Below are 18,793 nucleotides of genomic sequence, written 5' to 3' on the forward strand. Positions count from 1 at the left end.
AGTTCGAGAAGCTTCGGCAGGCCGGCGAAGGATTTGGGTATCGGCGCCGAGAAGCCATTGTCGGCGAGATAGAACTTCTTGAGCTAGCTCATTCCCTCGAAGGCACCGCCATGTATCTCTCCGGAGAACTTGTTCCTCGACAGGTAGATTGCTCTCAGACTCTGCAGCTTGGCGACCGCCGGCATCGGGCCGTCAATCTGTTCCGCATGAAGCTGAGCGTGCGGAGCGCCATGTCCTCGAGGCGTAGGCCCGAGACGTCTCCGCCGTCGCCGCAGAGGACTCCAGCCCAGTGGGTGAGATTGTGGCGTTCGAGATGGTCGCCTTGTATTGGAGGAGGACGTCGGCCTCCGACGATAGCGCTGTGGCGGGGGAGGCTGCGGATGTGAGGAAGAGCGGCAGCGCCAGGCATTCGAGAGCATTCTTTCGATGGTGGCGGCGGCGGTGGAGGAGAGGGTGGCGATCTGGCGGAGAATAGACCCAATGAGGCCGGAGAAGGGGTTGGCCGAGTCAAATCTTCTTTTTTATTATTTTTCAAAATTTTAAATAAAAAAATTGGAAAAAAAATATTACCCTTAAAATTAAGTTAAAATTGATTATCATCTACGCTCACTTATTACCAAATAAATGGTAGAAATTTGTTACAATTCACTTTACAATAATAGATAAATTAATTTTGAAATCAAACTTTTATATATATATATATATATATATATATATATATATATATATATATATATATATATATATATTAATGTCAAATTCTGATGAATAAACTTATAAATGTGTCACCAAAAATTAAAACAAAAGATCATTCCCAAGTTGTGCCTTCAATTGCATTTGCAACAATAAAGTTATTACAAAAGAAGAGTAGCTAGGATTCAAAGCTTTCTTACTTGTATACAAGTAAAATGTTTCTGAAATATACAAAGTACTCAAGATGATCAGTTGTTGAAGAATAGTTTCGGCAAACATGACTTGCTGGGAATGATAATGAGTCCCAGATAAAGTAAATGATACCGTCTTTACGATAAAAGCTTCACTATAAATAATCTGGATACATACTACAGAGATCAGCAGTGGAACCAAAGAGAAGAACTAGCTGTTGGCGGCAAAGTACTGCGGAGCTAGCTCCGGCAACCACAATGGGTCCACTCGAGTCACATTACGAATGTAATTTTGATTCGTTCGGACTAGTTCGTTGTAGATGATACAATCCGCCTTTGTGCGGAACAACATTGAAGAAGGATGCACCTGCACGGTCTGACCACTTGCTAAAGCTCTGCGGCAGTAAAGGAAGAATCAGTGTTGTTATACACTTCATGTCGTAAATAGAAACTCATAGTCGGAAAATTTGTTTGGGTTATTATGGTTCCACACCTATATGATCCGTCTGGTTGCTTCATCGCGGCATTAAGGAAGAACGAAGCAGTAAGGCATCTGCGGAACTGAAGTGTATCGTTGCCGCATGATGATGCAGGAAAACCCATCTGCTGGATATGACCTTCAATTTGACTGCAAAAGGAAACGATGAGATAGTACAATCGAGAGTATCTTTAGATTGTGCACTAAAAGATAAATTGCAATATCTTCAAACCTGTGAATGTCCCGTGCGTGTCGAAGAGACCGATAATTGATGAAGTTCTCCCTGCACCATTTATTTAACTTTTTCTCCAATGTTTTCTCTTTGACATTTGCAAATTTGTTCCTCTCCAAGCTTTCCGCAGATGTGCGGTACACATTCAACATAGTTATGTGGTCCCCTTCAGGGCTTGAAAAACTCTTTCGGGCAGCTCTTGCCTATGAAAAGAAAGAAACTGAAATGAACAGTTCATCTTCTAAGAGCTTAAAACTTTTAAGTCGAGAGCTATAAGATCATTGTTAGACAGTTGACCTAATAGAAACCTCGGACGTGCTAAACAAGTAAAAATATGAAGGTAACTTTGATCCCAATTGACTTTGAATAATATTTTAAAAACAACTAATGAAGTTTATTGTATAGCTCAAGAATGTTCACCTCTTCCAATTTTTCTCGTGGAAAGTAAAATATGGACTCCACTGAGAGCATAGCGACAACTATTAACATTTCTTCCAGGCATTTAAACTCGGCAGCCAAGATAAGTGCCTTTGAATACATAGGATCCAAGGGCAGCTTTGCCATCTGATGTCCAACTGGACTTGAGAGCTTGTAGTCGTCAGTCAAAGCCCCAAGTAGGAACAACTGTTCCAAAGATTTCACTATAGTCATCCTAGCAAAAGTTTCGAGAACAATATGTTAACAAATATAAAATAAAACAAAAAAAATTTATAAGACCAGAATGAAACAGAGAGCTTCTATCAAAGAGTCAAATGCAGAATAGGAAAAGAGATAAAGGTTCTAGACCTGCCAATATGCTGTCTACTACGGCAAAGAAAGAAGATTCCTAATGTTTAATTTGGATACACAAACTTTCACAAGCACATAGCAAGTTTTGATCCAACATGTAGCACATGTTCAGTTAGTATTGAATTCTATTTTACAATGATAGACTGATTTTTCTCAGTTTGGTGATTTATTGACTTAATTAAACATAATATCCTAAAGAACCAATGATACCCAAGATCAGGACAAAAGGGCAGGATCACGAATTGCAGTAACAAAATAATCTAATATGAAATATCAGCTCTGTAAAAGGCTTTCAGTAACTAAATAAATATATTTCTTGACAGAACTGCAATTGGAACTAGTTGCGTCTAAAAACATAAAATGAGAATCCAGATGTTAGTTTCTCTCTTCTTTTTTATCTTTAAGAAATATATAATGCCTCGGACAACATCTAATGCCATAGCAAACTTTTGTAGTATACCTAGAAGGTTTTTCCATGAAATCAAACCCAATGATATCATCAATACCAAGGGCTTTTAGCTGCAAAACAACATTGGAGAGGTTGCATCTTTTGATCTCAGGAACAGTAGTATCTGCAAGTTTACCAAACTCACTCTCAGGGTACAATCGAAAGCACTTTCCAGGCCCTTCTCGTCCGGCACGACCACTGCAAGAGAAATGGATGAAGTCATATTATGAAAGTAGGTTAAGCCTGAGAGCACTAAAGTCTAAAGGCAGACTTTCTCATATGACGCTTGAAATCCAGAAATTGCATGCAACTTATGATATAACTTACCTTCTTTGTAGAGCCTGTGCTTTCGAGGTAGGAATGATAATCAATGACTCCATACCAGTCACTGGATTGTAAGAACGAGCTTTGACCAACCCAGCATCTATAACATACTTAATACCAGGAATAGTTACAGAAGTTTCTGCAATATTTGTTGCTAGAATAACCTATTTAAACCATAAAGAAACTATGAGAATGATGTCGACTATGCACATACATGATGTGAAACATTAAGGATGTAGTTCATAATATACAATATTAAGAAAAAGAGGGGGGAAATGCAAAATAAAGGTAAGGTGTCATTTTGTAAACAACTATAATGAACATTATATCATAATTGTCAAGAATACAAAACACTATAGAAGAAACAATGGAGCAATAGTAGAAATATGCTTACAAGAATATGACAGCATCTCAGAAGCATCAATATTCAGTTTAAAATCCAACAACAATAAAAGGTTTGAGAACATCAAGAAACAAGGATGTTTCTTATATGTCACATGCTTTAACAATATTAGAGCGTTGACAATTATTACATGGAACAAAATATTCAAAACAAACAATCAAAAACTTGAGCCTATGATTGCTGCAAGTTACAACCATAATCATAATTATTATCCCTTTATTAAGCACTATGCAAGATTATACACTAGTAATATTTACATGAATTAAGTCATTTTTCATTACATTAATTGGAGTTTTCTGAGGTCTAGGTGCAAGCGCAATAAAACATAAAAATTCACAAGACAAACTTGTCATACCTTTCGAAAACCAGAAGGAGCAGGCTTAAAGGCATTCATTTGTTGCTCTGAGGGGAGTGATGCATAAATAGGGACAACCAGAAGATTTTGACTGCTATCAGGCAGTTGCTTGATGCGTTCATTGATGAGCCTTTCAACCGATTCAATCTCATCTTGCCCAGTTAAAAATGCAAGAATATCTCCAGCAGTCTCCTCCAAATGTATCTACCACATACAGAGAGTTGATCAGGATGGTATTGAATAAGGCAATACCAAAATTGCAAGTTATTATTATCTTCCATTGTGAAATTACAAGATCGGTAGGACAACACCAAACTTTGCCAATATTCTAAACGTGAGAATGGCAAGAAAAAATGATGATTCACTACAAAAGTTAATCCATCGCTATCCTGCTGTAGGTCAAAGTAAATCAAGGAAAACATATGGTTTCACTTCAAAAGTCAGAACACAAATGCATATCGTGCTGTAGGTCAAAGAAAATTACATGATTAAAGAAGAATCTTAAAAACAAAGACAGGGATATCAACCTGAAAAATGGTAATTAGGGTAGCATCGAGGTAATCTGGCTCAGGTTGATAAGTATAAAGTATTTCTACAGGGTATTGGCGCCCATGAATGTGAACAGCTTTCGCACCACAGAAGTACTCAGAGAAGCACCGTGCATCCAAACTGGCAGACATAATTATCAACTTCAAGGAAGTAAGTTTTGCAATTTGACATGGCATAAGGGAGAAGTTGCCAGACTTTGCTAGGCCATCACCAGCTTCCTTGCTCAAGTTGTTCTCCTTATTAGTAGCATGAGACCGTGCAAGTTGCACTTTCTTCATCAACCCAAGCAGCACGTCTGTGTGCACTGTTCTTTCATGAGCTTCATCAATAATGATGACACTATATCTAGACAGAAAGGGATCCAGCTGTGCTTCCCTGTAGATATGTGACCAACCTTACTAGTCAGCAAAAACAATAGTAAAACTTCAAATCTGTGTTAGTGGGAAAAACAAGTAATTACATGATCATTGTATTCAATTCTCTTTTTGATTTCATTAAGAATTGATAGGTAAACACAACAAACACTTGGTAGTTGGTTAGAAGGCAATAAATTGTCTTTCAAAGACAAACTGAGTAGAACACAGAATTAAATAAATTGCAAAAGGCATAAGGTTACAAAGAGGAATGATTCTAAGTACCAATGTTATCAGGTTTCACAAATTAATAAACACAAGGCATCGCAATATTAGGAACTACAACAAAGCTGAAAGTTAAGTACAGGAGAAAAATAAATTCATGGAAGAAGGGAGAAGAAAAACTTGTGGACAAAAATAAATCTTAAGTGTAGGCATAATTTCTTTGATCTGCATCTACTCGTTACCTTTCCACACTAATATGTTCCATTCAATTATAGAATTTATTGGTCACCTTTAAATATGTTGATACCATCTCAGCCTATTTCTTTCATTTTATCATCAAAATATGAGCAAGAAAAAAAGAGGGGAGCAATTGCAACTGTGATGTAAAATGCTGATGTTTGTTGTCATCCAATCATGAAACTATCTAAGTTAAGAAACATAGAGCCCTGTTGATGCATAGGTACAAAGAATTGACAAACCATTTGAGCACGGCTGAAATTTGACTTGCCACATATGTGCACTTGCAAATGTTTTTTTTTTTTTTTGTTAAAATGAGTAGCACTGAACCAGAATAGCAGACTGTAATATTTAACATTTGCTAAAATTCTTAAGCACATGGATTGATGCCAAAACATACACAAAAATCTTATAACTAACCTAAGAAGCAAACCATCTGTCATGTACTTAATCCTTGTGGAGCTGGATGTGACATCCTCAAATCTAATAGAATAACCAACCATTTGACCTAGCTTGACACTACATTCTTCAGCTACTCGTTTTGCAACTGTAACAGCAGCAACTCGTCGAGGTTGACTAATGCCAATGGTTTTCCCATCGCGACAAAATCCACCATTGAACAAAAACTGTGGTAGCTCTGCAATAAATTATGCTAAACCATAGTGAGTAAATTTAAAATAAACAAAAAAAATCAATCAAAAAGTAGCAACTAATCACATCATTCTCCTGCATGATGCATGAGCAAAAAAAAGATATATATAAGCGCATATTACACTTGGATATACATTCTTTTAGGATGTTCACTGATACTAGATTCTTAGATATGCTGTTTGCTTCATATTATGTGCATTCTTATTCAACTATCGAGATAGGAAAGTTCATTTGATCTTTTTTCATAGTTAACTGACCCATGGTCTTACTTACAAGTCTACAAGTTGCCACAAAATTTGAGAACTGAGGGTAAAACAGAGATTATTTTATGGAGCAAAAAAAACAAGGACATCCAAAAATTTTACAAGCATAACCAAGGATGGTAATATGGAATATCAACCCTGATAAATACAACCTGAATGCTTTTTGTTATGAATGATGGAAAAATAGATGAGGAAAAAGATTAAATAAGAAAAATAGGAAGGTAATTCTTAGAGTAGAAAGAATGATGAAATAGGTAAGTGCACAATTGTAATATCAGGAATTCAGGATTTTAATTATAGAAAAAATAATTTATGAAAAGTAACCAAGTAACGATGAATATTTTCTTCATAACTTAAGAAGCTTTATGAAGATTGCCCTAATTAAGAAGTCCAATATCCCCTCGTATCCTTTTCCAATATAGCATAGTTTCTCATCTGCCTACTTATTTTCTGTGACCTTTTCACTCTTTACAACCATGAGCAAATGACATGGGGATGAAAATTAAATAAATCAGTAAGATATTAACTGATTTCATTGGCTTAATGAACTAGTGGAGAGAATGGTGATGATGATAGTAGCATCAACAGAGAAAAAAAATGCTTAAGGACGAAATATGTGCATGTATAAGAAGAAAACAAGCACTTGGAGGAAAATAAAAATAACTCACGTGTAGTCTTCCCGCTTCCTGTTTCCCCAACGATTATCAAAGTATCATTTTTTCTAACTTCTTCCACAAGCCGGCGCTCAACTGAGATAACCAATCAAAAGAATGCAATAAAAAGGGAAATTTAGAACGATCCACTTTCTCATATTAACCAAAACATATAGCTAGGATGATCAAAACAAAAATAATAAGAATAAGAATAAGAATGAAGAATGAAGAATGAGGAATGAAGAATGAAGAATGAAGAATACACCTGAAGCTATAGGCAATGACTTCCTATGCAGTAGAATCGACTGCCTCCTAAGATGCCAAATCAAGGAGACATATGAAGCGTCAAAACTATAATAATAAGCTCCAAGGATACACTTCAATGGGGAGGTCGAGCTAACCTGGCTAGAAGATGCTGGTGCCTATGATCCTCGTTGGCGAGCAGGTGCTGATTATCCTGAGGTGAAGAAACTTGGGGAAAAGATGGCATGGCTAAGAATCAAAGAATGATGGATCCAGCAGACTATATTTAGCTCTATTTCACAGTCAAAATTTTAGATTTCACTTCTTCCGGGGTAAAAATGGATTCAGGAAGTGTACACGATTTAATTTCGCGAATGAGGAAATAGAATACGCTCGAAGAATCCACCTCCGGTAGGACGAGTAGATCAGAAACGGTGATGCAGCAGAGAAGAGGTGGGCGCCGGTAGTGCGCCTAGGATTGAGTGTAAGAGGAGCAAAGAGACGAATCTAGGAGGACATGACCGAGTCTCTCTAGAAGGGCAGCAACAGCGGAGGTGACGCGTGACGGCGAGAGCGTGGTCGAGGAAGCGGCGCCGGCGGTGAGGATACGCCGCCGCCGACTGTTCTCCGTCTGCTTGATGGAGAAAAGGGGGGCAGCAACAGTGGAGTAGACGAGTGGCGGCGCGAGCGTACTCGAGGAGAAGGCGCCGGTGGCGAGGAGACGCCGGCGGCGTCTGTTCTCTGCTCGATGGGGAAGAGGGGAGCAGGCGGCGAGTGGGTCGCGCGGGCGAGAGGAGTGCGTCGTGAGGGCGAGGGGAGAGGAGAGCAGGAAAGTTAGGTTTTTAATTCATTATTTCAATTAATTTCTAATTTAAATAAGATATCTAAATTTATTTTAAAATTGTATAATTATTTAAAAATTATTTTTTATTATTATTAATTTGATTTAATTTATTTAAAATAAATTTATCATGTTTTATAATTTTATATTCTCTGAGATAATGTAAAACATGTTATCTCTTCCTTCCCCTTCCCCTTCCCCTTCCCCTTCCTTCCCCGTCCAACCATAGGCTAAGGGAGATAGGTCTACGGCTTGGGTTCGCGAGAAAGAAGAGGGTTTGGATTATACTTATAATTGAAATTTTCACTCTTCAAAATTATTTAAAAAAATCAAAATTTATTTTTCCTCTTTCACTGCCTTAAATTGGGCTTAATCGGGCGACCGCAATTGGGCCCAATGGGGCTGGACCAGTTATAGTCAGGTATTAGCCCTTCACTTCTTCTGGATGAGCTTTCCGACCGCTGGAACTTTCCGTTGCAGAAGCACCACGGCGGATTTCTCCGTCGTCTCCGACCGTTCTGGGACGAATCTCGATCTGTTAACGGCGACGCTTCTCTTCACAGCTAACAGATCATATTGTTCGTCACCGCCTGCTCTTCGAAATTCAATCTTGTTCTTCCTGCTTCATTTTTCATAACTTTTTATGCTCCACAGACTTTCCCGTGCGATTACGAGGTGATGATCCGCAGACCTTCGACATGCTTGTTGAACGTCCGCGTCGCTTCCCTATGTAAAGCTCGGAACTTGGAAAAGGCCGAGGCCGTCATCACAGATGGTATCGCCGGCTAGAGGTGTGTTGTCGTGCTTGCACATTTTTGGGAATCGCACAGTGAATATGAGAATTTACTGTCAAGAAAAAAAAATAAGAATTCAAATAATTTAGCATAAATGAAATCCGCATACACAATTCTTTGTTATCGCAGAGGAAATGTTGTTATACATCACGACACAAATCCTCGCGTGAAGCAAATTTATTCTAAAGCCATAGCCAGCGTACAACTAAACGTCCACAAAGATAGAATGAAGAGCATTTTGAATGCACATTGTTCTGTTGGCATCCACAGCTCACCACAGCTATTAGCTATCAGTGCGTTTATTCTTTTCTCACAGTTGTCACCGCGTAAAGCTGGTAGGCGCATGCTGGAAGACGAAAAGGTAAGATCAAAGCTTGCAATAACGTGAAATGGTGAAAGAATCACCTCTTATACAATGACTAGTTGAGTTTACAGAAAGAACTCATTGTAATTTTATGAAGTGGTGAAAGAATCACCTCTTATACAATGAGTAGTTGAGTTTACAGAAAGAACTCATTGTAATTTTATGCATGTACTTTTGATTAAAAGAATTTACCTTCAACAACATTTGTCTTAAGCATCAAGATCAAAGCTTGTGGTAAAGTCTCCATAGTTTGATGGTAATGAAAGAATTGTCACTTATGAAATGATGGGTTGAGATAACGTAAAGAACTTGTATTAACTTCACATGAGCACAACCAATTCGGTCAAAGGAATTTAGCTTTCTACAGCATATATCCTAAGTGCTTAGATTAAAACTTGCGATAAGGGCTCCCTAAAGTGCAGATACTGAAAGAGTTGCCTCTTATAGAACAAGAAGTAGATCTTCCGTAAAGAACTCTTGGTAATAGGAGCAACATATGTAAACACAATACGGATTTTGGTCTACAACATATATATTCCTATGCACTAAGATCAAGACTTAAGGTAAGGTTCAAGTAAAACTCAACACCAATTGATCAAAAGAGCTTACCTTTCTATGACATATATTGAGTACTAGAGGGCTTCCAGTGTATCTATGTAAAGGAAACCATGACAAACGGAAATCCCTCTGAATGAGCAAAGTTTGAGGTCTAGATCCAGAGCTGACACAGTATAGGAAATAATAATACCTAAAGGAAATATGATTTTTAGGTTTTGGAAGAACTTGGTCAAACCAAGTATGAGGAAGCATCCATTGAGGAATAGGCATAAATAGTGAGAATATTATGAATCCGCAGTCTGATCAAGAGATTTGGCAAACAGAATGCAACAATTAACTAAGATTGACGAGGAAAAACAACTCAACATTGTGGAATCACCAAGAAATTTGGCAAGTACAATTTCATGACAGACAATTTGAATTGAGGCAACAAGGGCACCATGTTAGGGCATTAAAAACACATCTCAGGAAGCCAAAAATCAATGAGATTTGCAAGTTAAAAGTGGTAATCAGAGTCCATGTTAGGGAGGATACATGTTGATGAAGGTCAACATAAGGCTCATATAGAGGAAGTGCCAAGAAGAGCAATGGCCGAAGTAGCACCATGTTAACATTTTTTTGCCAGACTTGGTTTAGGTGGAGTGACAAGAACTAGTCAGCATGTGTGTGATTTATGCAAGTGGCCAAATCATTAAGAGTAATGGGCAGGCATTGGAAAATGGCTGCCATTGGAGAAAAAAGAAAAATGACTCATTTTCAGGTATGAATAAAATTATAGAAAAATGTTCAATTGGATATATCCAGACTCGATATATCTCAAATTCTTCTAGTAACCTAGAAGTCTATAAGAATTGGGATGTGTTTCATAAGGAAAAAGACATACCAGCAACAACAACGATAGTGAGAACATCTCCAACCTTTGATATGCGCTTCAGGTTATTTTTGTATGATTTGAATCTCTTTAATGCAGGATCTTCTTCCAAGAGCTGTATATGGAAGATACCAATCACATTAAGGATCTTCTTAGCAAATATCCATAATCCAAAATAGTATTCTTGGCATAATATCCATCCATGTCTCATATAAAATTTCAAATAACCAAATAAAAATGACCCATAGGATTCTTGTCTTTTTTTATCAGAACTCAGAAATAAAAATAAAAAAATAAAAAATTCTTTTACTACATACTCTTGAGAAGTTGTAAGGAATGGGCAAAGTATCCTGCAGGAGTAGACTGCCAAAGTTGCAACTGACTCAACTATTCAGCATTCCAAACAAGATGTGATTTTGCAAGCATGCACCATTCGTATGTTTGCAAGCATGCACCATATCAATGTTGTACACGAATATTAGCTAACAGCGCCATAATGGCCATGGTAAATTCATGCCACAGGTTTTTATTCCACATCTCAAACAGAGTTCTATTGACTATAGATTATGAATTATAACATGACATGAATCGCCTATTTTGGAAAATTTATCATTATTTAAATTCGATGATCATCCTTTGGCGACGAATACCACTAAGAAAAGGTCCACAACGACAAGAGCACAAGATATGACCGGCGACAATCGGAAAAAATAAGATAATATAGCCAACAAAACCCCACGAATGCTTTTCAAAACAAGGGGATCGAAAGGCGATCATCAAAAAACTTAGATTTTACCCTAGATCAAGACGACCAATATGGGAAATAGATCAGATAATTACTAACCGCTTTCTCCCGAGCTCCGAGATCGATGTGGTATCCGCGCCGCGCGATGTGGTTCATCGTCGACGGCAACATCTCCTTCTAGTACCAACGCAAGGATCATGAGATCGTAGAAAAAGTAAGTGGATCGATCACGAATAGGATCTTCCAGAGAATCAGATTAAGAAGAGGAAGATGAGTGAGAAAGAAACCTGAGGAGTGGAGCTGATGGCCCCGAAGAGGGTCGTCTTCTCGGCTAGTTTTCGAATGGCCGCCATTGCAAGGAAGCCGAACGCGACGAAAGTTTGGGCAGATCGAGAACCCGTGGAAGTGGAAGTCGCGGGATTATATAAAGGGGAAATTTTATGGGTAATTTTTAAAATGCTCTTAAATATTTGCCGGCTTTGTAAAAATATCCTTCAAATTTCAATTCATATTAAAAGATTACTTAAATCTTCTATTTTATTGTAATAATTTCCCTACCTACGACTAGAATATTCATGTTATTATGCTAAATTAATATTTATTTTTAGTGTTGAATAAATTTTGCGGCATTATAATATTAATAAAAATATATTGATTTATTGGGACAGGACTTCGTTTAAAGTATTTTCGAGGACTTTGTTTATTTCTCTCTTGAACAACTTATTTTAATCTCTATAATTTATAATGTATATATCTTATTTATCGAGATTCAATCCAATTATATATATATATATATATATATATATATATATATATATATATATATATATAGATTTTTTTTAACCGATTAATTTTAGAGGTGATCGATTATGCGCAGAAGCTTTCCATCAACGATAAGAGTAAATCAGAAAGTATATGTAGAGACTCATTCAAGTAGTCAACGTTTTTAAAATTATCATCCTACTAAAGTAAAATCGCTGCAATACGTAGTTAGAATTCAACTATTAGATATCTAATTACAGATGATGATATAAATAAGATAGATAATAATAAAGAGAGATATGTAAATAATAAAAAAAAAAAGATAGTCTGATGCATGAAGCTCCAACCTTGTAAGGTCCTGGGGAAAGATCTATTATGATCATGTCATAAATCTGAGAAGACGGAACTGTCGAAATGACGTGGCTGGAATATTGACCGCATCTCCATGACCCACATCAAAGCGAGGTAATGAACTGTCTTCTTTGTTGACCAAGTCATCATAAGTCTTCTGGTCAACACCACCTACAGTCAGTGACCGGATTGCCCCGGTTCCCGTACCCCGACGCTCGAGACAGATCTAACAAATATATATAAGGAACCGAATGCATAGTAGAGTAGTGAAATGCATGTGGAATAAGAATGGAGAACGTACCCTGGTCCCGGGGAGCTCCATCTTGTAGATGGTGAGCTGATCATGGCATTGGATTTGACTGCTCGGAGTCAGACAAGGCATGTATCCAGAAGACGACATACAAGCTAGGATATGACGTCAGTACGCAGATCGGAATATGACAATGACACACATGCCGGAATACAACACCCAATAATGGCTCATAGATCGGCTAGTAACAACGGCTCACAATCATAATAGTGGTACGAAGGGCAAAACACAGCGGCTCGATGGCCGAAAACACAACAGATGGCTGGAAACATAGCGATGGATCAGATGTCAAATCTACTTTGAAAGTAAACTATAGTGCAAATGCCTCGGAGGATGGCAGTGGCTGACCATAAGAGCCGTGAGGAAGAGGGGTAGATCGGAGATCTACCCAGTGCCCATCAAAGTCTAGGAGGCAGTGCGATATCCGAGCCTGGAAGGAAGAGGTGGCAATAGATGAGGAAGGAGAGACCACCAGTAAGCGGTTGTGGATGCCGGAAAAGATGGAGTTAGAGGTGATGCTTGGCTACTGACTGCCGCTGGAGGTGGCGACCACTGGAGGTGGTGGTCGCTGGAAGTGATGACCCGGAGAGCAATGGTCATTGAAGGTTGCGATGTTGCCAGTGTACATGGGGGAAGGGGAGGCGACACCGAAGGCGATGCGCAGGTCGCTGGGGTCCGTAAGGCGACGGCTGCTAGAGGCAACGCGAGCCTAACCTCGTGACAGCGACGTGTGTCCGAGAGGGAGAAGTCGACAGTGTCATCGTCGGGGGTCGCGTGACGTGCGTGAGGCGGAGACGGCATGGTGGCGTCGACCTAGAGGGATAGAGGTCGCTGGTGTACCGACGAGTCTAGGCGGAGGTGGCGACGCCAACGCCCAACGGGCGGCGGAGCCCCCTCTCTCCCGGCATGAACAGTGCCCCTTCCTTAAAACCAAACCTTATTAATATCAAATGACCAAAATACCCTCCCTTGTACCTGTCCTCATTTCATCATCATATCATATTATACATAGTCTTACTCTACTTTTTACAAGAGACAGTTTTTAAAATTCGAACTACAATAACTTTACTATTGCATAAAGGCTCTCCTTTAAAGAGAGATATGTCAATACATATCTTAAATTCTTTTCATCTCCTATATTTTATCCTCTTGTTTTTGGAGTATCCATGATCACTTAGGTAGCAGAGGATATCTCATTAGGTAAATAACATAAATATTCATAAGTGGAGATATATAGATACAAATCTTAAATTATTTTCATGTTCTACATTTTAATTTTTTTTTTTTTTTTTTGCAAAAAGTAATTCGCTCCCCTCTAGCGTCTCTGTCAATATGTCCTTAAGTCACCACGGAGAAGATAAATTATGAATGACTACTAAAAAATGTGGAACCGCCACATCAACGACCCCCCTAGAGTCGGTCCCACGGATATGGAGGGAGGTAAATGTAGGTACACAGGTGGAAAGTGCATAGCGAAGACGTTAACCCCAGGCAGTGACACCCCGAGGATCGACTTCTGGACCTTTCAACCACAGAACCATGCACTCCCCACCTGTGCTACGCTCTGGGGACAATTATGAATGACTACTAGTTATTAGTACAGGTGACCAAGATATGACCAAGAAAGGTATAGTTAAACACACTAAATTTTGAGCTAAGACCTCTTTTTTATTTATTTTCTTGGAGTTTTATGTACTGACTTAGATATATATTAAGAGATCTTAGATGAGGCGATAGATGTGATTGTCTCACTGTTGTTGCTAACTTAAAACGTTGTTAGTAACCCCGAGGGCACAGTGTGATACTAAAAAGTAGGATGAGCTTGATTCGAATCTCTTACAGATATATGATACGTTACTCCTACCTTTAAAATTAATTAATTTAAAGAATTTGATATCTGGATTTTAAAAAATAATAATAAATAAATAAAACGTCGTTGCCAAAAATTGAGGGGAGGTGAGGAAAATTAATGCCCGCATGTTGTTTACCAGGAAGGAAGTAAACAAAAACAAATATATTGGCCACTAGCCTTTCATGGAACGAGTACTAAGAGCCAAAACGCAAGCAAGTTGACTTGGTTAAAGTATGCAATGTAATTTTCAAAGTCAACTCAGATATTATTTATTCTTTTTAAAAAATAATAATAATATCAGTTTATTGTTTTCTAAATAAGTATACCTATTGAGGAACATTTTTATATTGACTTTTTAATATTTATATTCCATTTTTTTATATTTTTATTTCACAATATAAAATATAAAATAACATTTAAAAAATAAACACACAATATTCGGTCAAAAGTTCGCCGTGTTGGATCGCGAGTTGCCGTGGTGGTGGGGTCGCCGGCCAAATGACATCATTCCTTCCGTCACTATGTTGTCGCCGTCCTCCGCCTGGAGAAGTGACGGCGGAGCCACCTCGTCGTCGTCCTCTGGATTCATCGCCCGTAGCATCTTCTTGGCTATCTTCTGCCGCATGCCGCCGCCGCCTCCTACGCTGTCCTCTGCCACCCGCATCAGCTCCAACTCGGCCCCTGTTTCCCTCGCCAGACGTCGGAACCGGAGGATGTTTTTGCTCATACCGTAGAGCCCCGCCACGCAGTACTCCTGGAGTGCTTCTCGTGACGGAGATCGCATCAGTGCCGCCATCGCCGCCACCGCCCCGCCATCCATCAGAGCTGGCCGCCCCTCTTTGTTGCCCGCTAGGTTGCATATCACCATCATCGCTAGCCTTTCCAGAGACGGACGCGGCGACGGCGGCGCCTCCTCTTTCTTCGACGCCACCGAGAGCAACGCTCGCACCGCCCCCGGAGCTCGCGCGATCTTTGAGCAATTATCGCCGACGAGAGAAAGGTAGTGCAGCGCCGTCCCCGCGTCTCGCCGGCCGTCGTTACCGCGGGCGTTGGGCTTGTAAAAGTAGTGGAGCAGCGGTGGGATGGCTCCGAGTACGCCGATCGTCGGGCGGTTCTTCTCCTCAAGGGTGAGGCTGAAGAGGGCGGCAGCGGCGTGGTCGCGTGCTTCCGCGTCTCCGTCCTTGAGCACCTCCACGATCGGCGACACCACGCCCGAAGTCGCGATCAAAATCTTATTCGCCGGCTCCACGGACAGGTTCAGCAATGCGACCGTGGCGTTGATCTGTACGGCAGCCCTCTGGGAGAGGAGCATAGGGCGAAGGGCGGCAAGGATGTGCGGCGTGCAGAGTCTGATCCGGTGGTCCCCGCTCTCCCTCGTGGCTCGCCGGAGCGACACCAAAGCAACTTCGTGCTCGGAGACCTCCGTTCCTGTCAAATAGATCTCTATCATCTCCACCGGAACGTCGATCTCGTAGGCCAGAGGCGGGGGAATATCAGTGGCCGGCGAGTTCATGACAACTTGGGATGGCGACGGAGAAAATTTGTCGGAGTCTTCCTCGAAGAAAGTCCCATTGGAGGAACTGGAGGACGCGGACGAGCTCGAATGGCGATGGGAATGCTGCTTCCTCCTGCGAACAGAGTGGGGAGCAGGAGCACTGGGACTCGCCGCGGCCGCCTCCAATTTCTGCTCCGAGCTAGTCGATTTCGAGAGAAAGCTTCCATCTTTGTCATCGGAGAACACTGAAGAAGGCTGCGGAAGCTCCCTTTCCTGCCAGTATCCGCCGTAATCCGCCGCCGATGATCTGAAACCCTTTCCCCTGCCTTCTTCCTCTTCTTCTTCCTCCTCCTCCAAGGAGAACTCGGCGAATCTGCTCAACACATCGTCTCTTCGGATCCACCTCCCATCCGCAGAATAAGCACGAGAAGGAGGAGGAGGAGGCGAGTGTGCCATGAGTCGGCGGACGAGGATGACGGCGGCGTCATAGGGAAGGGGGAGAGGAGGGCGGAAACCGGAGCGGTGGCACCATTGGCGGATTGTGAGCTTGAGGGCGCCGTTCGGGGTGAAATCGGAGAGGGGAAACAGAGGGAGTCCGAGGCCGGGAACGGCGTATCCGAGGTCAGCGCAGGCCTGGATGCAGCTGCGCTCGAAGGTGTGGCCGGAAGGATGGACGACAACGGGGTCGCCCATTAGGGAGCGAGAGATGGGGCAGAGGTACTCTGCCGGCATATCAGGACTCAGAGGCGCCATGGAGGCGGTGTTCGGAGACGACCGAGAAGGACAGTGGCGGCGGCCGCCGTCGTTGGTCTACGGTACCAGCGTCGTCTTAGACTCGTAGCTCAGCTCTTATCTTTCTCAGGCCGACTACTTCGACACTTCAACGTAAACGTAAACTTCAATTTACTGCACATATTTTTTATTTTTCTAAACATACACCCAATCGTTTCAATGTAACAAAAAAAAAAAATTATAATAAATCAATATTCATCTTTTTTTTCCTATTAAATTAAAGGTAGTTTCGATAACTTACGAACCATTCAAAGTCTAAGGGCTTCCTTCAATAGTTTAGTCATTTTCCCACTTTTAAAAATACTCTATTTATTTGTACTCATACTCTAATTGTTGAAATTTACTTATTATTATTTTTATTATGACCTTGGTCCTTTTATTGTTGAATTGTTCATATCAAGTAACTAATGATCCTTTTTTTATAATAATGATATTTGATCATGTCTTAAAATCGATAAGATGAATATTGGAGATGCAATACTTCCTCTGACCTCCTACGGACTTCACTCCGGCTTGCAACACAAGTGGCGAGTGCCGAGCCAGGGAAGGGGTTCCCGGCGATGGTCCTCCGATGCTCAAGTCAGTCTCCAGCGAATAATAAGAAACAAAAAGCAGAGCAACAAGAAAATTGTAGCGCAACAGTAAGATATCGCATACCTCCGCTGATGCTTAGACCCTCCCTTTATATAGAACTATGATAGCGAGCGTGCACGCTTCCCAAGGCAATCACACATCTCAAAGCTTTCCTTGAAGAGACATGTCAGTAAAGTATATCTGACACAGTACTCTAACGGACCGAGCATATCTCTGAAGTGACAGTGGAAGCTTCCGCCGTACGATCATCTGTTTGACAATGTCGCTTGTCAACGGAACTAGCTCCCAAAAGGATGTCAAAAGATAGTCTGCTGTGTCTGTTGATTGGTCAAGCGGAATAGCCGCTCGGCCGGAAGTCCACTATCCACGTGCTGTCTGTTGTCGGGCCGAGCGGGATAGCCGCTCGACCGGAAGTCCACTATCCGCGTGCTCGGCTGATGTTGAGTCTGCTGTTAGGACGAACGGAATAGTCGTTCGGCCGGAAGTCCACTGACCGCGTGGTCATCTGATGTCGAGTCTGCTGCTAGGCCGAGCGAAAGAGCCGCTCGGCCGGAAGTCCACTGTCTGCGTGCTCGTCTGATGTCGAATCTGCTGCTAGGCCGAGCGGAAGAGTCGCTCGGCCGGAAGTCTTCTGCGTGCTCGTTTGATGTCGAGTCTGCTTTGTCGTCCTCTTATTTGAGCGTCGAGCACTCGGCTCATGGGCGAGTCAAAGGTGATATCGAATCGGCCGATGACTTCTAAGAGTTGACCGCCTTGACTTGGATCTCCTTTGACCTCCATCGTAGCAGCAGGGTAGGGCCCCTCATCATCTCTGTATCACAAGTCTCTCCCTCAAGTTTAGTAGAAGGAGGTTGTAAGTCGGACTAACTGGACAATTATTTGTGTGAGCAAATTTCCTCCCGATCAGCCTTCGACATTGTGTGGTTTTTGCTCAAGAGGCGACTTCACCTTGCCGATCGGCCTGTTGAAGTTTGTCGTTCGGCTGTAGGTAAGCTCCCCTGTCCGATCAGCACGATAAAGGTTTGCACTTGGGAAATCTTTCCTTGGGTTGTCTTGGGTGAGCGCGAGCCATGTTGACGTCACCAAGATTTTTGAAAAATCGTGCAAATCTCTATTCATTAAGGCTGAGCGCGCTCCCACGCCTTCATTAATGGCCGACCTGTGGTGATGCGCCACGTGTTACGCCCGCTGCCGCGGCACGCCTTATGTGACAGGGCACTGATGTGACGTTTAGCGATTTGAATTCAACGACCCGATCACTGCCTCGGCTTCCGTGGCCTAAATCGGACGACTCTAGTCGGTTGAGCCCGAGGCCTATAAGCTCGTTGCATTGCCTCCTTCGCACACTTCGTCTTCGAGTTCGAGTTTTCCGGTAGC

The 18,793-nt window shown here is 41.3% G+C and overlaps 3 protein-coding genes and 1 long non-coding RNA gene across 5 annotated transcripts; 1 reads left to right on the forward strand and 3 right to left on the reverse strand.

Moving 5' to 3' along the window:
• Positions 1-811: 811 nt before the first annotated feature.
• LOC121989774 (pre-mRNA-splicing factor ATP-dependent RNA helicase DEAH10-like) lies at positions 812-7,919 on the reverse strand. The gene is made up of 12 exons (XM_042544011.1): positions 7,246-7,919; positions 7,110-7,156; positions 6,860-6,940; positions 5,698-5,914; positions 4,441-4,837; positions 3,914-4,117; positions 3,159-3,319; positions 2,844-3,029; positions 2,015-2,246; positions 1,595-1,797; positions 1,378-1,512; positions 812-1,279 (listed from the first exon to the last, which is right to left on the reverse strand). The coding sequence occupies exons 1-12, from the start codon at positions 7,332-7,334 to the stop codon at positions 1,096-1,098; spliced, it is 2,136 nt and encodes a 711-aa protein (XP_042399945.1). The 5' UTR covers positions 7,335-7,919; the 3' UTR covers positions 812-1,095.
• Positions 7,920-8,213: 294 nt separating this feature from the next.
• LOC121989776 lies at positions 8,214-8,993 on the forward strand. The gene is made up of 3 exons (XR_006114317.1): positions 8,214-8,506; positions 8,583-8,719; positions 8,852-8,993. It is a non-coding gene; the product is annotated as an uncharacterized LOC121989776 (long non-coding RNA).
• On the reverse strand, positions 8,792-11,661 carry LOC121989775 (succinate dehydrogenase subunit 7, mitochondrial-like). 2 transcript variants are annotated; one of them, XM_042544012.1, is made up of 4 exons: positions 11,548-11,661; positions 11,360-11,437; positions 10,528-10,630; positions 8,792-9,068 (listed from the first exon to the last, which is right to left on the reverse strand). In XM_042544012.1, exons 1-4 carry the CDS (start codon positions 11,611-11,613, stop codon positions 9,022-9,024), a joined length of 294 nt encoding a protein of 97 aa, XP_042399946.1. In that variant the 5' UTR covers positions 11,614-11,661; the 3' UTR covers positions 8,792-9,021. The 2 variants fall into 2 exon arrangements, with proteins under 2 accessions (XP_042399946.1, XP_042399947.1); XM_042544013.1 differs by having other exon boundaries at positions 11,360-11,434; positions 11,548-11,653.
• Positions 11,662-14,971: 3,310 nt separating this feature from the next.
• On the reverse strand, positions 14,972-16,982 carry LOC121990710 (U-box domain-containing protein 41-like). Its single transcript, XM_042544795.1, has one exon. It carries the CDS (start codon positions 16,781-16,783, stop codon positions 14,978-14,980), a length of 1,806 nt encoding a protein of 601 aa, XP_042400729.1. The 5' UTR covers positions 16,784-16,982; the 3' UTR covers positions 14,972-14,977.
• Between the last annotated feature and the right edge of the window lie 1,811 nt (positions 16,983-18,793).

The sequence above is a fragment of the Zingiber officinale genome, chromosome 6B (genome assembly GCF_018446385.1).
Source record: "Zingiber officinale cultivar Zhangliang chromosome 6B, Zo_v1.1, whole genome shotgun sequence".
NCBI lineage: Eukaryota > Viridiplantae > Streptophyta > Magnoliopsida > Zingiberales > Zingiberaceae > Zingiber > Zingiber officinale.